The following is a 21,130-nucleotide window of genomic DNA, read 5'->3' as shown; positions in this document are numbered from 1 at the left end:
AATCCAATAGTTTATTTTTAACTCACAAAAAAGCAAGATACACGTCACAGCGTTCTTTTTGACCAGCATTGACCAACAGTATCTAGAACTTCCAGACCTTAAGTGATAGTTTGCCGTTAAAAAATCCTTTCAGCACGATAACTTGGACGCATCCTGACAATAACATGAGGAAACATATAAGGAGTGAGAAATATGTGATGTAGTTTTTGTTAGAGTCTTGCAAGTTGAAGTGATGTCTCATTGTTCTTTTTTGAATCTCCAGATAACTTTTCATTCGCTCGACTAGTATTGATAAAAACACTAATGAATGCTAAAAAAGAAAAACAAGCTTTTTAAAACAAGCTTTAAGCGGCAAGTGTGAATTGCCATTCAGCACAGAAGAGATGTAAAGAATAGATTTTCTTACAAAATTTCAAAGCTAAACTCTCAAAGAAATAATTAAAATTACGATTTCTGGTCGCAGTCACAACAAAAAAATGTTATATGTTTTGCGAATATGTTTTGCGAATTTTTATATTGTTGTATTGTATTCAAAAATTTATAAAAAAGAATATCATCCATCTGCTTCTGTATTTAAAGGCAGACTACTTTTAAGTAAAAAAGAGTAAAGTCTAAAATTACAAACATACATCAGAACGTACCAATGAAGTTAACGAAAAGGCAAAGAAAAATATGATAAATTCTATATAAACACTTGAAAATGAAAGCAACTGGATGTTGAACACAAGTTTTACAAGCTTGTACAGTACGCATTAGACAATTCGGTATATCGAACACATTTGCGTGTTGTGGTTTTAAAAGTATTACTCCCTGATAGTAAAAATCGGCAAGTGAAAAATTGCTGATTTTTACTCAACGCGAATTAAGATTTTAAATATAACAGTAGCTCTTCATACCAGGCACTGCAAACCTATGCACAGGTAAATACTAATCTAACAAAGAGATTTCATTTTCTTTTTTAGCAGCCTATAGGTTTGACTACCAAAAAGTCTACACAAAATTGTATGCAAACTTCTGTTGGTAGCTCTTGTATTACGAAGTGTGGTATTATATGATCTAAAACTTTTGACTATATATTTATTTTCAAATTAAATTGTCTTGAGACAATGATAATTTTCCTCGCATTTTACCAAATTGACAAAAATTGCCAATTGGCTGTGGAAGAGCTAAATTTTCTGGTTATCACTAAAACTTCTATTGAACGCACTACCTACCTTAACTTGCTCATACCTTCCGCCAGTTATTTCATTCTCCTCTCTTGTCTCTCTCATTTGCTCGAGAAGTAGTTCTTCAAGTGAAATTACCGTATCGTTTTCGTTTTGAACAAGATTTTCGTATTTCTTTGAGACAGACATGAAGAACTGACGTTTTTCGCTTTTTAATTTCTTATTAAACTTCGCTTCGCTTGTATCTTTAAAGTTATCATACTCGAAGCCTACCACTATCGAACTTCGATAATTATTTCTAAAGCAAAAACCATAATTTCCTGCGGTTGGCACTCTTTCCTCCACATTGCATTTCGAAATCTCCTTCTTAGCTATAACTTGTGTACCGTCGGGATTAAGTACTGTTAAGTCAAAGTTTCTTTTTGATGATAATATCTAAGATGGAGCAATTTATTCAAATACAAAACATTTCTTGACACGAAGTTATTAAAATTATTTTGTTAAAAATATATAGGGTAATCAGAATAATGAGGTTCAGTTAGATGTTTTGGCGCATATTATTTCGATACATGACAAAAAAGAATAATAAACCTTCAGGGTATAAAACCATCTGTCCATTTTAATTGGACATTCAAGGTGATTGCTAATCAAAACATAAAATTGCTTCATTTTTTTATATGATCATTTTCCAAGTAAATCAAAAGCATACACAAGTGTTTTTACAAAATATGATAAGACGTTTAACGCGCAGTGTTGCAGAGATACGTCCAACTGTTGTTCCGCAAAAAAAACATTTCTTATACAGGAAATCTTTCATCCATGTAAAATACACGCCCAAAAATAATTAAACGACAGGGCAAATAACCTCGTGAAAGCCACAATTACAATCCCAAACAAAATAAGTCATCGAAAGCAGAAAATGACGGAAGAAATTTATCCTGAAATACATATACTTGAAATTCGGAAGTATAAAAAAGATGTAAAAAGGTCATTATAGTAAAACGAACGTTATGCCATGACAAGCGTTTTTAAGGACATCGTTTGCCATTCCTTCTTTAAGTCAACAACCCTGGCCATAAATCAGTGGCAAGGAGAGCGTATTTTTAGGTTTGCAATCACAAGGAATTGAAAATGCTGTATGCATATAGGCAAATTGAAACATTAAGGTACGCTTATCAGTGTTCGCATGTTTACAGCAGCCCTAGGAGTTAGTATACCAGAAAACTAGTCACAAATACATTAGAGACAATTCTGGACCGTGGAGCGGATTGTTTTCTAACGCGTACATTGTAAAAAGTAAATCTAGCCTGTTTTTGATATTGTTTACCTGGCTTACACCCCTGCCGAATATAAAGTTTTGCCTACTATAGAGTACTTGCCGGGAGATGTTATTTTGCAAATTCCACAAATTTTAGGTCCAGGGTTTTAGACTGTTATTTATTCCTAATGCCCATAAATCACCCTGATACTTCATGAAGATCACCTAACAACCAACAAGCAAGTAGTAAATATGTGGTTAACTATTGCAACAAAAAAACATTGGCTTTATCACGAAAAAAATACGGTACCCTACGCGCGGTACAATGTGTTTTGTTGTGATTAGTTCAAAAGGTTAGAGGCACTTCACGCTTGCCTTCCTGCTTCTCTTCACATCCCCCTCCCTCCAATGAAGTCCCTATTTACGAGATTGGGTAACAGTGTAAATTAAGAGACAAAACGCGTTAACAAGATCTGTAGTGTAAATGACCTAGTCCCGTAAATCTAAAGTAAAAAGGACCAAATCCTTTAATTTTTTTACTTCAAGTTGACACAACAAGAAAGTAGCTCACCTGCGCAGTAATCACGATCAATTCATTTTTGCCTTTGGGCAAAAATACACAATCCTCTTGGTTATTTTGAATGACCATATTTAACCCTTTGCTGTTGACCTCCATAACCATACAGATGATTAAGCAAGCAAAGCATAACCATCGAGACATTTTCTATAACTTAGCTGAAGTAAAAACAGTATAATTAAATAATAAGGGCGGCACACAAGGATAAGATGGCAATGATTCACAGTTGTCCTAGTCAACTGTACATGACGCAACGATAGTGTTGCAGCTGGTTGATTACTGTGGCAATACAATTTCTGGCAACAACAAAAAATCTACTAAGTAGAAACAAACCATTATGAGCATGGCATTGTTTGATGGTGAAGAACACTATATCTTTTGTCAGCTTCTTACAACAAATAAGCATTTTACAGCTCGTGGGTAGTATGAAGCAACATGTGAGACAAAATATAGCAATTTTAGTCAACCTTTGGGATAAATTCCAGCTGAAATCAAAGTATGATTTATGTGGTGACGAGCCTGTGCTCTGTAATACTGCCAAAAAAATAATAAAGGTTTAAGCATGTAATTTGTAAAGAGTGTCATTGCAACAAAAAACAAAACTAACCATGCAGACTTGTACTTCTTTGGCCTTGAATCTAAGAAGGGTAGCAGGTTAATTTGTTAACAAGATGTTTTTCGATTAATTGCTGTTTTAAAAAATGTTGGGAGCAAGTGTGCGATATATTTTACAACTAGACAAGACTGAAATTGTCCTGCTTCTCCAGGCAGTCACAGAGTCTCCACTAATTTTCATACACGTGTGCCACTTCCTTACCCTCTCTTTCCAATTGGCTGAGAAACGACATCGGCCAAGACCTAAGGGTTGCGAAAGTGGTGTGATATAACTATTTTGTAACTACGAAGTGGTTGCATTTACCCGCTAAAGCAGCTGAAGCTGTATCCATATTTTATCGACACAAGTAATTTACTACAGAACTATTTTGGTGACATTTTATTGCATTTTGTTGCTTCTTCTGATTATGTGAGATCCACCAATTAATTTGCCTAATATTAAACCAATCTTTTGCTTCGTAAAACATCGTCAAAACATCATCAAAACATCATCAAAGGCATTATCAAAACATTCTAGAAAGCACACGTATCTTTCCAAACTGACCTTCAACTCACCTTATCTAATTAAAAACCCAGACGAAACTAAAAATAGTCGAAACTAATAATAACAACTACCTCTTCAATTTTGAACAAACGTTTGCATCGAACTTCCGCATGGGTGGTTTCTATCTTCAAAGGAAGTAAGATGTGTTTTTTCGGTACAAACCACTTACAATTTGTTGTGGAACTAGCTATAAAATGTGAAAACAACCTTTGAATTATTCTCTTCAACTAAATGTTGCTTGATACAAAAAAGAAGGCGTAGAACATGCAAATTTACAGCCTGACTGATTTCCAGCTTAAATCACTCAAAATGTCAAATCCCGTTAAAATAAATACGTTTTCCCAATCGGTGTTTCACAAAAATCGGGACAAGTATTTTCCCGGGTTGAATATTCCAACTTACCTGAACGTAAGAGATTAAATATGCGAGGCAATTTTGGGTTATTAATCTAAGTGAAACAAACCACTGAAATGCAAAATCGGCTGCAACCACAGATTATGTTAATTACATGTTCTAAGTCAGCAGTTCTGGATTAAGCGACTCGATAACTCAACCAAACCCGCAAAACGAGGTGAATATACTAAACTAAGGATAAAAACCTGGATTGGCTCTGTATATAAACATGCGCACGATTTTTAAAAAGTGTTTATAAAAACTTGATTTCTTACTTGTGGTAAACACTTAAGGGACTATTTTAGATACAGTGCAATGTTGGATCCTAAAAATACTTGAATAAAAATCAACCCGTTTTTGATGTCGTTGTACCTCGAGGTGACGCTAACCGATATAATAATGATTTCTCATGGTTGAAGGGTGGTTACTGGCGAGGACCCTGTTCCACCAACAGAGATAGGATTGCTAGACAGCGGAGAACAGCAAAGGCGCCGATGAAAGTATACGATGCAATAAAAAAGACAAAATAGCAAACTTCATGAGATCTTTAGCGAATATGGAGTTTTAAACAAAAATTTATTTCCTTGCAGCTAAGTAGACGAAATGGTAACAAAGCTATGACTACTAAATGTTTAGATGAACGAATTTTCGGACTAACTTACCCATGGAGAAGATACTAAATAGTTAAATAAACCAAGGGTGCAAGGAAAAATAGAAGAGATATCACAAATTATCACAAGCAATCACACTTTATTAAGCGCTTTTTCAGATATGGGGGAGTGTCTCGACTGCTTCTCTTTTAGGTAAGAAGTTTAAAAGTGATATTTGGTGATGTTAGGGAAGAAGTGAATTCTGAATTAATATTTGTGAACTTATCTTGTATCAGCAGACTTAAATTCCACATTTTTTTCAGCAAGGACGGACATTCGCAATTTCTTAATACGAATTTTACCTTATCTTCAGCTCCTGTAAATTCAAATTGACACTCAAATAGCTCCTTGAGGTCTCCCTTTAAGTCTTCCGCAAACAATTTCTTCTCATCAGGAAGTATGAAAAAATCAGATGATTTGATTGGTTGACGACTTATTTCAACAGGGCTTATAGAGATCGATACTAATCGGTTTGGAAAGTCATTATTAAAATGGTAACGCAAACACCAAACAATTTTTTACTAACGTAAGAGAGCATATTTTTTCAGATGAGATGCAATGCTGTAACAAATCAGGTACTGACTTATTTTGATGCTGTACTGAAAAATACAAAGCTGCTCTGTACTTTTAACTAAGGGATTTGTATTTCACAGTACAAGATCGAAACCAGTCAGTTTTCATTTAGGAGGGAACAACACTTATGAAAGGAAAGTTAATTTTGAACGTAAATATGCTTACTTCAGTTGTTAGTGCTGTATCTTCTATCTATGAGATTCAGTCATTTCGTGTTTCATTCACATTCTTCTGATGCTATCATGCAACAAAGCAATACACGAAGGAGGGAAGAATATAATACAAGAACCTATCCAAAAAAAGCTAGCAATTAGGGCAGCATATGGAGCGATAATGAAGCACATCTTGATACCTTGATACCATTCGAAATAATAGAACAAGTCATGCCAACCTCGTTTCCAGGGCATTTTGCCTTGTTGCTGAAGTTGATAGCGGCGTTGGCCACTCCGTAATAATGGCTCAGGGGCCACAAGACCCTGGGGACGAGGTTGAAGTCATGCTAGATCAAAACCAAAACCCAGTGTTTCCACATGAATGAGTTCTTTTGTTATATTGCGTTTTAAAGGCCAAAAAAATACAATGATAATAAGACAAGATGAACCTGTGATGAGCAAATTGAAAAATGGTACGACAAACTGTTGTTGTTTTTTTTAATTCATTTGCCACTGTTTTTAGTATTTTTAATACTTTTTCCCATTTATAGTATTTTTAATAATTTTCCTCGTTATAAGTGAGTGAGATATCAGTATATTTATACATATCTTGGCCCTGTTATTAAAATAATGTGATCAAAGGCTGTACATTGGCAAAAAAAGAAAGCAGAGCAAATATTTTTAGGCAAAATGCTAGTCAAGGTCTAACCGATACACTACCATCACTCAATTTATTGAGAATCTTAGTTTTAAAAAGATATTAGAATTAAGGCCTTCCAAAATGTACCAAAGATAATCTGAGAAAAAAAATACGTCAAATCCTTTATCGCTAAGACTGTGGTAGCTAAATATTAGTATTCCCAACTCAATATTTGGGTGTTTGTTTATAATAATAATACAGGCTGCCAAGCTAGACATATTTCACGCTGTATGCTATGAATTGAATGTTTTTTAACTGTTTCTCGGTACAATACAAACAGCAAAAATTCGAGATTTAACCATCGTAGAAAATTGTTAAATACAAACACTAAACTGTCTCAGAATTTCTGTGTTTTTTTTGTAAGTTACATTGCCAGAATGCTTTTACAGTTAGCCTGAAGTGCTACGCTAAGATGTTAGGTTAAAAAATAGTCACTAGTTGCATGATGTTCAAATAACTTATACTGAGAAAAACGGAGAGGAAAGTAAAATATATGTGTAGGTAACCAGGCACCTCTACGGCGATTCAAAGACAGGTCTAGTTAAAAGAAATGAAAAAAATAAATAGAAACTTGAATCCAGAAGTTCCAAATTCTGTTCTCGCCCGAAATAGAGCTGTGAACTTTTGCTTGGCGAAATGTTACACAATAACGGGTAGGTCTAAGTACACTCCGTACACTTTGCCATCAAGCTAAATACAATCCTTCGTGGGACATAATAATTTAAATTAAATTATAGACCAATCAGAAGACAAAATCGATCGCATTGGGCTTAGCCGTTTTCGAGGTCTATCATGAAGTGGTTTAGGGTCAATAAAATTCTGCAGGCTTATAACAACATTTGCCATCGTATTGTTCATGTTTTTGATTAAAAATCAGTTTCTTTGTTTACTTACAAACCCTTACAAGTCGTTGACGTTGTCTCGAGATAAAAGAAAGATTGCTTTTTTTGTGAATGCGACATGGAAATTGAAAATATCGCCATGCGTGTCACACAAGGTAAATGGGTTCCTTTAATTAATGGCGTGTCGGTAAAACATAACACATGTATTCTTTAAGTATTATGTCACTAGTAAGAAATCACACAAAATTGTGCTCATCTGGTGACGTGATTTTAAAGGAGTGCGGTATAATGCTTTGATTTCGTGCTGGAACCCTAGCGGATTCTCCCCCATCTTCCCTCGATAACTGTTGATAGACTTGTCAAAATTGACTTAAACTTAGTAAACTTACAGTACGTCATGAAAGAAATGACAGCAAAAATTTTTTTGCTTATTTCATAATGTTTTCTTGGAAGTCATCGGATGCTTGAACTTTCTCCAAAATACCACTATCTGTGTAAAATTCAATTACTTTAGTTCTAGAGCGAATTTTGACATTTTTGAAGTTTTTCATTGTTAAATATAAGATATTTAACACATTTCCCGGTTATTAAATAGTTCGCATGAAAAATGCGGAAAATCCGATTATCTCCGATTTTCAAGTAAAATCGAAACAAATTGGAAAATCAAATTAATCACGTGTCCAGAATGATTCTCCTTAATGAAATAAAGTTGTGTTGTAAGTTTCAACTTCTAAGTAGAATCCGAACGAAATATAGTTTCCCGATATAAGGACTTCATAGAGATTTTTAGGGATAGCTTCAAGTAATAGCCAATATCCATGGCTCTAAGAGATATGGGACCAAAAAATAAGTAATAAAGGATTAAAAAGGGAAAGGTTTAGGTAAAAAAACTAAAGTTCATTTTGCTTGTTGTATTTTTAAAACCTAAAGGTCATTCTTAACCATTTCACCATTAATGGACATGCTTTTCCGCCCTACCAGATTGCTCGCACATGTACAAACTATGCAAACATTTATAAACTTTTGCAAACATTGAAAATATAGAAATATAATAGTTAACGAATTCGTAGCAACTCCTCGGCAATATATGTTGTTGTTGTTTTTTCAGATCGGATAATCTTGCATTACACATATTTTTTGACCTGAAATAAACGACTTGCCCTCAAATCTAACTGAGTTCTATCACTGAGATCAAAGGTGGACCACTTATCAGCTCTATCAAATTGAGTTTAAGAAGGGTACCATTGTTGCATAATGCAATGCGGTTATCAAATAAGTAGCATGTCACGACCCCATTATTGTCTTTTTACTTGTTTAAAGAAGCTTTATTTGAGCTTAAACATTCTGGTTGTTGACATGGTCGTTGTTAGTTATAAAGTTGTGCTGTTATTGATGTTAAGTGTCAGGCTAGTTTCTTATACATTTTATCTGCCACTGCTAGTTTTTTTCGTTTCTCACTTCGTCATTTTTGCACTTTTTTGCAATTTATTTTCGTAGCCTTGTTGTTATTAACAACACTGAGAAAGTGGCTGTAACCCTTTTAAAAATCAGAAGTTTTTTTTTGCATAATTAGTTACGAAAGGTTATTTTCAGACTATAATATCCATATTCTTTCTGTTATAACACACTTGTCACGATTTTTTGGCTAAAATACAATTATCCTTCACCAAAAATATTCAGCCTCAATAATTCCTCTTTAAAATAAAATCATGCATAATTAATTAGTTCTGCCAAATAAAGTTTATGTCTACTCGCTTGCGAAGTTGTACAGAAAGAAATGACGTAATTAATAAAGAGAAACGTTATTAACAACAAAGATGGCGCATTATTTAGGAGTTTAAGACGATCTTCATTATGCTACACTGCACGAGCTTTAACTTTCGATAGAATTTTCGTTTTACTGTAAAATATTCAGACATGGTGACTTGGTGAACCATGCAGCCATAATATCGTGTGCAGAAATCTTTTTATTGGGAATATTTTTTTTTAACAGCGTTCGATGCAGCTTGAGATGCTAACAAAGAATCTTTTGAAAAAAAACAAAAGGGTATTGTTAAACAAATATAAATGAAAAAAAAAATCCGCACACCGTTTTAACAGAGTTAACTCAAGATTTATTTGAAAACAGAAGCTGATGAAAAATAACGAGATTGTAAAAATTTGGAGCTTGTAGAAGCCGATTTTTTTCTTGTTTATGATACATTTTTAAATACTCAGCAATTTTGGTGTTAAGTTAAAATCTTTTTATTATGTATTAGGGCCTATATTTTTAAAAAATAGTAAAAAAATGGTATAAATAAAACACTGAGTAAATAATTCAGCAATTTAGACAGCTAAAAAAAGGTTACTACCACCTTAACTTGATTTAACTTCGCGAGTTTTTAAATATACTGCATCAAAAATTGCGATCTTTTGTAGTTTGTTTCATAAACGCTTCTCATCTCTCTCCCGAACGTCTGAATCACGATGAAGGTAGGGTGTTTTTATTTGGATCTTTTTTAAAAACCAAAAAATCACGAAAGTTTTTTCACGCAAAAATAAAAAATAATTTTGTTCACGAACGTTTCTTCGTAAAATTTGAGAAAGAGCATGGTCTTTCGCAAAAGTTTACGCCGCATTTATGATCTTTTCCCTCTTGAATTATTCTGCCCGCGAAAGTTTGTGTCGTTAAAGAAAGTCTTCTCCGAGATGTTGATGCTTTGTAGTTAATTAATTTATGGGCTAAACATATTTATACTTCGATTTCAACGAAATTGTCACATTAAAAAAGTCATAACTATTTAAACTTTCTTTCTTAAATTGTTTTTGTAATTCACTATAATTACGATAATTACGATTTTGTTGTAAATCGATGTAAAGTATTTTTATAAATATTTTTGTTGTCGTGATCGTTGAAATCTAATACGGCAAATTTTTGAGACATTGTTATGATTTAGCTGTTGAAATGAGAGTTTAAAGAATAAATAAGAATTTTGTAGAAATAACGGGGGTTCCATAAATTTACCAGTTATAAATAGCAGTCCACAAATCCATGAGTATGGTTTTCTTACCTATTTCTTGCAAAAAAAAAACAAATACTTTATTTGTGTCATTATTCTCATTAGCGCATTTGAACAAAATCTCATATCTTGTGAAAATGCGGACGCGCTAACAAAGAACTTGGATTTTTTGCGATATTGCGGAGAATACAGTCAAATGGTATCGACCCTTTACACTTAATAAAAACTGGTGACCTTTATACTGGTCCTTTTAATCGCAATAGGCACAATGCAATATAATCTGGATAATAGACATAATTTTTTAACATAGAATAGATTTATAAATTCGAAATTTCTATACTCTACTTGTTATTTTGTTTCAGCACAATTATGAGGAGATTACTAGAGATAATATTTCTGTTGTCATTACTAGGTGTTGTATTCAGCTGTCCTTCTGGTTGCAGTTGCGAGGAGAAAAGCGTGTCATGTAATTTTAGAACCAATTATTCTGTCTCTATTGAAATTCCAAAAGATACGAGAGTATTAAGTATTTATGGGATCAACACAATGATACCAAAAGACATTTTGAAATCATTATATGACTTAAAAGATGTATCATTCTTCGGCGTGACTTTTGCAGAAATACCGCTGAATATGTTCAAAGATACTAAGAATGTAGAGAGAATCATGTGGTCCCGTGGAAACTTAGTGAAAGTCGATTGCAGAGCTTTCCGTGGTTTAACTAAATTACGAAGTTTGATATTCGAAATAAATAAAATAACCAAGGTACCGGAAAATTGTTTTGATAATTTAGAAGCACTAGAAGAAATTGATCTCAAGATGAACAAAATCAAACATATTGGGAATTTTTCCACAACACTTTTGAAGAAATTGCGCTGAATATTGTTGTTTCACAACTCCATAATTTCTGTTGCACCTCACAGTTTTGTTAACTTGCCGAATTTGGAAAGCCTAGACATATCGGTAAATAATCTTACAAATATTTCAAAGAACATGTTTAGTGGTTTAACTAAGCTTAAATATTTAAACTTAAATCATAACAAGATTGAAAAAATTAACGAAACAGATTTTTATGAACTGTCAAGTTTAATTTCTTTAACACTTACTCGGAACAATATAAGCAACTTTGCACCTAATACATTCAATAAGATAACTTCCCTGAAAACGTTGCATCTAGAAAGAAACAAGATATCACATCTCGATGGAAATGTATTTGCACCACTTCAAAGCCTTCTTGAACTGAATTTAGGATGGAATTATTTGGAGCAAGTGGCTGATGGCTTATTTGAAAACCTAGGCAATTTGCAGACTTTAGGTATACACCACAACAAAATAAGCAACATATGTTTACACTGTCTTAGTAAAGTAAAAAACTTAAAAAACTTAGATCTTGGAGGAAATTTAATTCAACGGTTACATAAAGACAGTTTGAACCATATGGTGCAATTGAAACGATTGAGGTTACAGAAAAATCTCATCTTTGAAATCGGAGAAAACACGTTTACAAATCTCACCAATTTAACTGATCTCGATTTGAGTGGCAATAAGTTAAAAATGTTAGAAAAAACTTCATTTTATGGTCTGGATAAGTTGGAATGGTTGAATCTAGCTCACAACTACATACGTCGGATAGATGATAAAGCATTTCAACCTTGCAAATATCTGACCACTTTAAAACTTGATAATAATGAATTGGAAGATTTTAAAATGTCATCCGATTTTCATAAGTTAAACAACCTTTTCCTAAGGTCTAACCGCTTCAAAAGTATCAAGTCATTGGATTTCAGTCGGATGTCAAAGCTAACAAAGTTATTCCTTTCTGATAATACATTACAGAATATTTCAAATATAACATTCAAATTTCTTCCAGACCTTCAAACGCTAAATCTAACAAACTCTTCTTTGACAAGTTTAGAAGATGGGAGTTTTGAAACACTCAAAGGATTAACTTACCTATATCTTGAACATAATTATTTAACAACGATTACCAATGCGATGCTTGCAGGACCAAAAGAGATTGGAAGTCTATATTTAGGATATAATCTTATTACAGCTATCGAGGGTAAAGCATTTAAAGGAATGAGTATTTCTATTTTGGAACTACGAAACAATCAATTGAAGACTTTGGATCAGGATGTATTTCATGGATTACAGGGTCTAATCATGTTGGATTTGTCATATAACAGGCTTCAGTCTATCAAACCTGGAACTTTTGATGGTTTGTCTCACATTTTCGCATTGATATTGTCTGGCAATCGACTTGCTAAATTACATAGCCATATCTTTAAGTATGTATGTCCTAACCGCCTTCTTCAAGTTGATTATAATTTGTTAGGTGGAAGTGATATGTCGTGGCTAAATAATGTGTCAATACAATTCTTTGTTGCCAAAGGCAATAATCTTACGGCCGCCGACTTTTTACAAGTATCAACAGCACGAATTCAAAGAATGTATTTAGCGCAAAACAACATAAAGGATATCTCTGCCGAAACATTTAAACGTTTTCAATCTATAGAATATATAGATCTTTCAAATAATAACATTGCAATAAAAAATTTAGAACCGTTTGCCACGTTAAAGCAACTGAAATATCTTTACCTGAGAAACAATAGCATCACATCTCTCTCTGGAAATCTAGACGAGCACCCGTGGAAGCACTTAAGTCGGATTAATTTGAACAACAACAAGATTTCTAAGTTACAATTAAAAGTCGAGGATCCCCACAAAGAAAGGTTGCTAATGCTAAGTTTGATGGGCAATCCAATTCTGTGTAATCATGCAGAGAGTGAACCCGACTCCCACTTCCTATCTATTTCGGGAAGTTGTTTAACTGTTCACTGGGTTGCCAATAAATCCATTGGATATGAGGCGGGCAAATGTAACTCTCTAACTGCTGGATACACCAACATGGCATCTTGTGATAGATACTTGGATGTTTGCCACAAAGACAAACACACCATGAAGTTCCACAATAATGTGAATATACATATGATGAATTGCGAGACGAAGAAAAACTCAAGTAAATGCGATTTATTTAAGAAAGAAGCTGTTAAATGCTTGTGTAAGAAAGGATATCATGGTCCCTCCTGCGATGCAATACATTCCACGAAGCGTCCATATGTTATAACCGCCACTATAATTGCCGTAGTTGCTGTTTTGGTAATTGTAGGTTGCTGCTACTATCGGAAAAAACAGAAAGACAAGGTCAGATTCTCTAACAATCCTTATATCATGAAGACAGAAATAAATATCAAAGGTTTTCTCGGAATCTTCTTCAACCCTATTCTGAAGCCCCTTTTAGATTTTTTAAATCTTTTGAACAAGTAAGGTTTCGCTGTAAAAATTTAATAATTTTTTCGTGCAGGATCTTAAAACTTATTCAGATTACACAGTTTTCGAATTATAAGAATTCACGTTTTATCCGGCCAAAATTTGAAAAAAATATGTAAAGGGTGTTGTTTTACACAGGTTAACTAGCTATAAGTAAGTGTATGAGATATTTTCGTTAGAATCATTTATATTTTTAACATTTAACTTTACATAGAATTACTGTGTTAGTTTGTTAGAAAAAATCAGTATTAGAATATTGCTTCATTCTATCAAGTCTCTTTTGATTGATTAATTTTGTTCGTAAAGAAGATTCGAATTTTGGAATATGAATTGATAGAAAATTCGAGTCTTTACAATATTGGAATTACATGATTTCAAACAAAGAGTTTTAGAGTCATGTTACACTAAATTTTTTACAACAAATATGTCATTTTTACATTACTCGTGTGCTAAAAGGTTTCCCCTTAGCAGGGATAAACTAGCTGGAACAGACTGAAATTTAATTTAACTGTTTTCATACAAATCTTAAAAAAGAACATTAATTAATTTATCAGGCTATTTCCTATGAACATTTATTATAAATTGATTTTTTAGGCATCAGAACAAGCGGATGAAATGGACGAAATGTTACTATGAAGAATTGTATTTATAATGTGGTGTATAGTTATAATAAAGCCTCAACACTCCAACAGTTGAACAGTTAAGGCAAAAAGAAAGGCGCTGACATAATCAAATATGTTGTTAAAAAATGTCATTTTATATATTTTTTTTGAAACAGCTTTATGTTTAATTTTTATGTGCCTAATCAATATCAACAGTTAGTTTTTAAAAGATCTGTAAAGAAATATTGTTGGAATTCTTTTTTTCTTTACTTGGATTTTTCTTTACTCAAGAGAGAAGTTTAATTGTTTGACTCATGTAATATTGTTTGAATATTGACACGCATAACTCTGGAGAGATTTGTATTGGTAGTACTACACCGAATTTTAGGTACAGCTTTAACAACTATATTAGTCAATTTTAATTTTTTTTTTTGAAAAAAAAGAAACCGGGGTGCTTGGGGGTTAAAACAAAATCATCATTTTTCGAGCCATATCATTTAGTTACATACAGATCGAAGAACTTTTTGCGAAAAATTACTCAAGTTTCAAATCCTCCCTTTAATAAGAACTTTTTTTTAACCAATAAATATCTGGCACCAATACAACGCTGTTGCGTGAAAGTTGTACGGAAAATGTACTGAATATGGGTTGGTAAACACTACGTTTGAAAACTATGTTCACCCATTTAAAAGTTAACAAACTCATTGATTTGTTTTAAACTTTAAAGCTAAAATACACGGTAAGTTTAAACAGACCGTTTAAATGTAAGATAAAGAAACTTACCGTGTGTAAACTGGAAAGGTGTGAAACGTTTTTTGGTTTTATAAGTTTTTTTTAAAAGTTAGACATGTTAAACTTTTGCTAAGTTTTTTTCTATTGAACTAAGCAGAATGATTAATAAGCTATTGTTTAAACTAAATATTTGAGCATATTTTTTCAATTTCTTATCATAACCGCTTTTTTTCTTTCAACAACCCTGCTGCTGCTATAACAATACCCGCAACGGAATATTTATTTGTTTTTTTCCTTGGTATTCATTGTGAAAAAAGAGTTTTTTTTCAAAAAAGCTTATACATTTTATCTTAACGTGTAGACAGGTATATTACCTGCAGCGACACTTATAAATATTTTCCTACAACTAAACGGTCCGTTTAAGCTTACCGTGTATTTTAGCCTTTATGCAAGGCTTTCTCTAGTGTTTCAAACGACGATAAAAGTAAAGTAAAACCAGGACCCGCTCATTATTGTACTCATTATTGTACATTACCTGAAACACATCGCTGTTGAGTGAAAGTTGTACAAAAAATGTATTGAATATGGGTTGGTAAACACTGCGTTTAAAATCTATGCTCACTCATTTAGAAGTTAACAAACTTATTGTCTTGTTTCAAACTTTACAAGTCCTTCAAACCACGATAAAAGAAAAGTAAAACCAGGACCCGCTCATTATTGTACATAACGCCTCATATAAACATTTGGAAGATTTTTATGGGTGTTAAAAAAGATTTAGATTCGCAAATTCTAGAAAATCTGCTAAACATTTGCCTTGCATTTACCATTTTAAATTTTAAACTCTGCTTAAACGAGTATTAAAAATTAGATAACCAAGAAAAGTTAAAAATTCAAAATCTTATAGCTAAACACCAAAGGATTTTCATTCTTTAAATTTTTCTGCAACACTTGGGAACTATTTCGTATAGGAACAATGAGATTTTGGTGATAGCTGAAAATATTAACAAAATAGGAACAAAGACTGAAATAGTACTGATTGTGTTAACTGAGAAACGCAGCAAATATAATAGAAATATCTATTATTAATTATTCTCGAATGTTTGGCTCGAATGTTGAGGTTCTCACATCTTGAAAAATTAAAGCTGTGTTAAAATCATCGTTTCTTAGTTATTCTAGCCTTACCTTATCTTGTTCTCAATATTCCATGTGTGGAGATTCGACGTTTTTATAAACTAGGTTCTTTTTGTTACGATCTTCTTCTAAATTATGGACTTGTTGTAATAAACCTCGTTTTCGAGCCGAGGTCAATTAGTGCAAAATTACAAATATTTATCAAGTTTAAACTGAAGATAAGATTTCGAATAAAAATCGTGAAAAAAACAATATTAAAGGAGAATAAGGCGGGAAAGGTGTGAATTGCTGTAAAAAATGAAGCTTTTGCAAATTCTGGACGTACATATTAAGAAACATTTTTTTAGGTTTTAGGTTAAAAATATTCACTTAAACTTAGTGAACATAGTCTTCTGTTAGATTTTTGTGTGAGTATTATTGCAGAAAACAAATTGACTCGATTGCCTCATTGATTCTAGTAAAACTGAAAGTCATGTTCTACATAAACCTACTTTTTTTAAGTGCAGATCTTTCAAAACAGTTGCGCCAGTTTAAAACATAATCAAAAAAATTCAAAAGCGCGCTGCAATCGTGTTTCTCGAGTTGATTCTGCAAACCCGTTGCTGTACCGTTGCTATGGCAACGAAATACAATATTTTTAAACATTATAAATGTTTGAACCTTAGTGTAATCATATGCATTAAGAACTTTGTGCCTAAAATTAATCACTCGTGAAATACTTTATAGTACACTGAACTTCCCCTTGCATTTTACCTGTGAGTAATTTTAATGTAATGATTTCAAGGTAACAAAATGTCAAACTATATTACCATGCATCAATGCTTTCCAAATTGTTTAAAAGGGTAACGTCCTGCGCCTTGCATTAAGATATTCTAATTGTCAAAACTTGGAAGAATCTATATAATATTCCAGGTGAGTTCTGATTGCTTTTTTATTGTAACGTATCAATTTAGTTAGAAATTTATTGATTTCAATAAAACTTTGTCTTTCGAGATTCCTAAAGTTTATTTTTATTCCAGCCTTGTTAAAGAGTTTCGGTAGAAGAAGTATGAACAGTACAGTTTCCATCTGTTTTCATTCACTTTTCCTCTCGTGTGCAAGAATGTGATTTTATAGAACAGTCAGATATCGTTTTTTTGCTCCTCATAGGCGATATTCAGAATGAACAAGCTTATCATTTGTATCTTGCTTAGTGCAGCTCTTGCTGTAGCGTATTCAGAGAAAGTTGATCCACAATGGAAGAAGACGTTTGAAAGTGTTATCTTAGGCAATACTGGAAAAACAATTGACTACTTTACATGTGATTCTCTGTGTAAAGGTTATCGTGATCAATGCATGAGCATTCCAGAGGCGCAGAATATGAAGGGTCATTACGAGTGCTTGAAAGTGCAGTGGACCTGCATGAAGAATTGCAAGTTATACAAAAAACTGCAGAAGACAAACCCAAAAGCGCTGGAATTCTAAAATGCACGACATATTTATCAATAAAGATAGATTTACTTAAAAAAATTATCTACCTTTTTTATTGATATTTACATGTAAAGAGTTTTCACGAAATACTGCAGGTAAATTTAGCGCTAATTAAGTGCTCAAAATGTCTTTATTTGCTGGTTTCTCAATGAGGAAATTGCATGGTGAAATACACATTTTACGCATGTATGAAATGGAAGAAAGTGATCTACATCTGTAAAAATGATGTAATATCTTATTTCCAAGAACAAGGATGCCACTTGACGATATTTCATAAATATTTAGAACCATGAAACACCTTTGTCTCGCGACTTACAAAAAGCATTAAAATGACGCGAAACAAGAATTGGTTCTTTAACAACCAGCTTTTCTTTGTAGGAAATTGCTAGGAAACTATATTTTTAAACTTTAGCTACTTTAATTAACTAGTAACTTTTTTAACGTTCTTAATATTTACGTTACATTTTAATGACGTGATTCGTTTTGTGTTTTAATGCCTTCTCATCGAATAAATTTATTTTGGAAAGGAGTAACAATAAAAGCCGTTGCAATCGAAAAGATGTTGGACGCAGAATTTAATTGCAGAACCATTTCACATCAAACACTCCGCGCTGTGTGCAAAAATATACTATTCGTCATCCTTAGTGAAAATCCACTGGTTCAATCGTTGTACATATTCCAGTCCTCAGATTTTCGCCCGCCGTACCTATCCCAGGCATTACGACTTCGTCTACTCTTAGCATAACGTAGCGATCCCGCTACCATTTTGAACATAAAATCTTTGTGAATTAGCATTTTATTTACAAAATGAAACCACAGCACACATTTGTTTTGACTTACTCGAGAAAATAGATTCCTTTAAAATTTGAGTCGCAAAAATTAATTCTGCCATGTTTCCTTTTTGAAACTTAATACTGAATGTTCGGGAAAGGCGTATTTGCAATTTTTTGCGAAATATCTGGCGAAATTTAGAAAACTTTATGTGAATATTCACAAATATTTAAGCATTAGAACACACAGCTGCAGTCGGTTATACCTCTTCTGCGTTTTGATTGTTAAGGCTATTTCCTAAATACACATTTGTAGGTTCACATGTTTCTAGCTAATCCACAAATCCTAACCTTTTTTGTGCCAAGTGTGTCTTTTAATAAGAAACGGGTTAATGAGACACGTCTCGTTTACTCCTACATTTAATTTTCATTTCGCAAGCTTGGTTTGTTCCCTTAGCCGAGGTTTATGTATTTTGCAGTATAACGTACCCGTTTATTATTTTCTTAAAAATAATCCATGCTGATTTTATGCTTTTCTAAATTTGCTGAAGACTGTAGGTAGACATTGTATTTCTCTTAACAATATTTATTAGTGTCGTTTAAAAACAAAATTGTAGTCGTCAAATTATTTCTTATTATCCAAAGAAACCAAACATTTACAACACGAAATTTTGACTAACAAGATCTAGAATTCCCAAACTTTAAACGATACTTTTCCGTTAAAAAATCCTTTCAGCACGATAACTTGGACACATCCTGACAATAACATAAGGAAACATATAAGGAGTGAGAAATATGTGATGTAGTTTTTGTTAGAGTCTTGCAAGTTGAAGTGATGTCTCATTGTTCTTTTTTGAATCTCCAGATAACTTTTCATTCGCTCGACTAGTATTGATAAGAACAGTATTGAATGCTAAAAAGAAAAGAGTCAAGTTATTATTTGAAGTTTTGAACGTTCATAATGATTCGATATCCACTATAAACCATTCCAAACATAAAAAAGTTATCATTTAGAATTTTGTGAGCAACTTCCTTTCTTTTTATAGAGCTTAAACCCATAGTCAAAATAATCTGTAGTACCATAACAGCGACTGATATTTCCATATAGGGCGAACCACTAGATATATTCTGATTATTGAAGATTAACTGAAATGCTTTGCAAATATTTTTTTAAGTGTTGAATAATTTGTGCCTCTGGATGGAACTGAAAATTTCACAACATAAGTTTTCCCATAAGTCAAGCAAAAAACTACTTTAAGTGGTGAAAGTTTCACGGACATAAAGCTTCGCGAATGAGCCCAGATTAAAAGATTTCGCAAACAAACTTTTTGCGAATCGATGCTCTGGGAAAAATTTCGCGAGCATTAACTTTGGCGAACTAAAGGAAAAAAATTTGGATTCATAAACTCTTGCGAATTGATGCTTTTTGGAAACTTTTGCTACATTAACTTTCCCGAACTTAGGGAAAATTCGCGAAATTTCGCTACACTTTCTATCCGCGAAAATGCTGCAATTAATACCAGATAGTTCCTACCTTAACTTGATCATAGGTTCCTTGAGTCATTCCATTTTCTTCTCTTGTCTCTCTCATTTTATCGAGAAGTAATTCTTCATGTAAAGTCACCGAATCGTTTTCGTTCTTCATCATCTTCACGTACTTTTTCGAGACAGACATAAAGAACTGACGTTTCTCGTTTTTTAATTTCTTATCAAACTTCGCTTCAGGGCTGCTCTCAAAGTGGTCATACTCAAAGCCTACCACGATTGAACTTCGATAGTGATTTGTGAAACAAAAACCATAATTTCCTGCGGTTGGTACTTTTTCCTGGACTTTATACTCCGAAATATCTTTCTTAGCCAACACTAGCGAGCCATCGGGATTAAGTATGGTTAAATCAAATTTCTTTTCCGAAGACAACATCTAAAAATCATTCTCACAAATAAACATTCACACAATATTTGTAAACTTTATAAAACAAAAAAAAAAGAAGCTATTTTTCACATTATAACTTGATGTTGCATATAGATATGCATTAAAGTCAAGCAAAATACTGAAATTAGCTTTGGTAGATTAAGCATTTTAATCTTTGTATGTTTTATGGTACTATCATTGTTCTAAACTGCTCTTACTTTTTGTCAACTGTTCACATTAAATTAAATGATATAACCTGTAGCTACACATTTTGGAAATTAAACCGGCTCGCACCCTATAACAAGGATGCCTTATCGACGTCACTAGTTAGCTGTCACAACAACAATACCTGTTGATAGGTTGTTTAAAATCGATGAAATTCAGACTTTTAAATTATACTTTCTATAGATGTGCGCCAACTATATTTTTCAGTAAGTTGCGTCAGTATAAGATGAGTAGAGAAGACAGTGTTTTAGCACACGCTACAACCAATCAAATTGACTTAAACCAATTAAGTTGCTCTTTTCAACCAATCCAAAAGCTGCTTACCTGGGCAATTATAACGATCATTTCATCTTTTTCTTTGGGTACATATACACAATCTCGCCGGTTATTTTGTATCACCATGTTTAAACCATTGCTGGTGACCCACATAAACATACATGTGGTTAAGCAAGCAAAAAATAAACATCGAGACATTTTTTCTATATTTTC

General features: G+C 32.9%; 2 protein-coding genes and 1 pseudogene across 2 annotated transcripts; 1 reads left to right on the top strand and 2 right to left on the bottom strand.

The window, feature by feature from the left end:
- The window catches only part of LOC130629068 (insulin-like growth factor-binding protein complex acid labile subunit), a 36,435-nt pseudogene extending 20,793 nt beyond the window's left edge, over positions 1–15,642 (top strand).
- LOC130629064 (uncharacterized) lies at positions 1,162–4,160 on the bottom strand. Its single transcript, XM_057442161.1, has 2 exons — positions 2,996–4,160; positions 1,162–1,601 (listed from the first exon to the last, which is right to left on the bottom strand). The coding sequence occupies exons 1-2, from the start codon at positions 3,143–3,145 to the stop codon at positions 1,167–1,169; spliced, it is 585 nt and encodes a 194-aa protein (XP_057298144.1). The 5' UTR covers positions 3,146–4,160; the 3' UTR covers positions 1,162–1,166.
- Positions 15,643–19,115: 3,473 nt separating the features above from the next.
- Positions 19,116–21,130, bottom strand: LOC130629059 (uncharacterized). The gene is made up of 3 exons (XM_057442157.1): positions 20,966–21,130; positions 20,039–20,425; positions 19,116–19,417 (listed from the first exon to the last, which is right to left on the bottom strand). The coding sequence occupies exons 1-3, from the start codon at positions 21,113–21,115 to the stop codon at positions 19,190–19,192; spliced, it is 765 nt and encodes a 254-aa protein (XP_057298140.1). The 5' UTR covers positions 21,116–21,130; the 3' UTR covers positions 19,116–19,189.

Source organism: Hydractinia symbiolongicarpus, chromosome 15, assembly GCF_029227915.1.
Source record: "Hydractinia symbiolongicarpus strain clone_291-10 chromosome 15, HSymV2.1, whole genome shotgun sequence".
Taxonomy (NCBI): domain Eukaryota; kingdom Metazoa; phylum Cnidaria; class Hydrozoa; order Anthoathecata; family Hydractiniidae; genus Hydractinia; species Hydractinia symbiolongicarpus.
The sequence above is the reverse complement of the archived record's forward strand: the minus strand, read 5'-3'. Positions and strand labels throughout refer to the sequence as shown.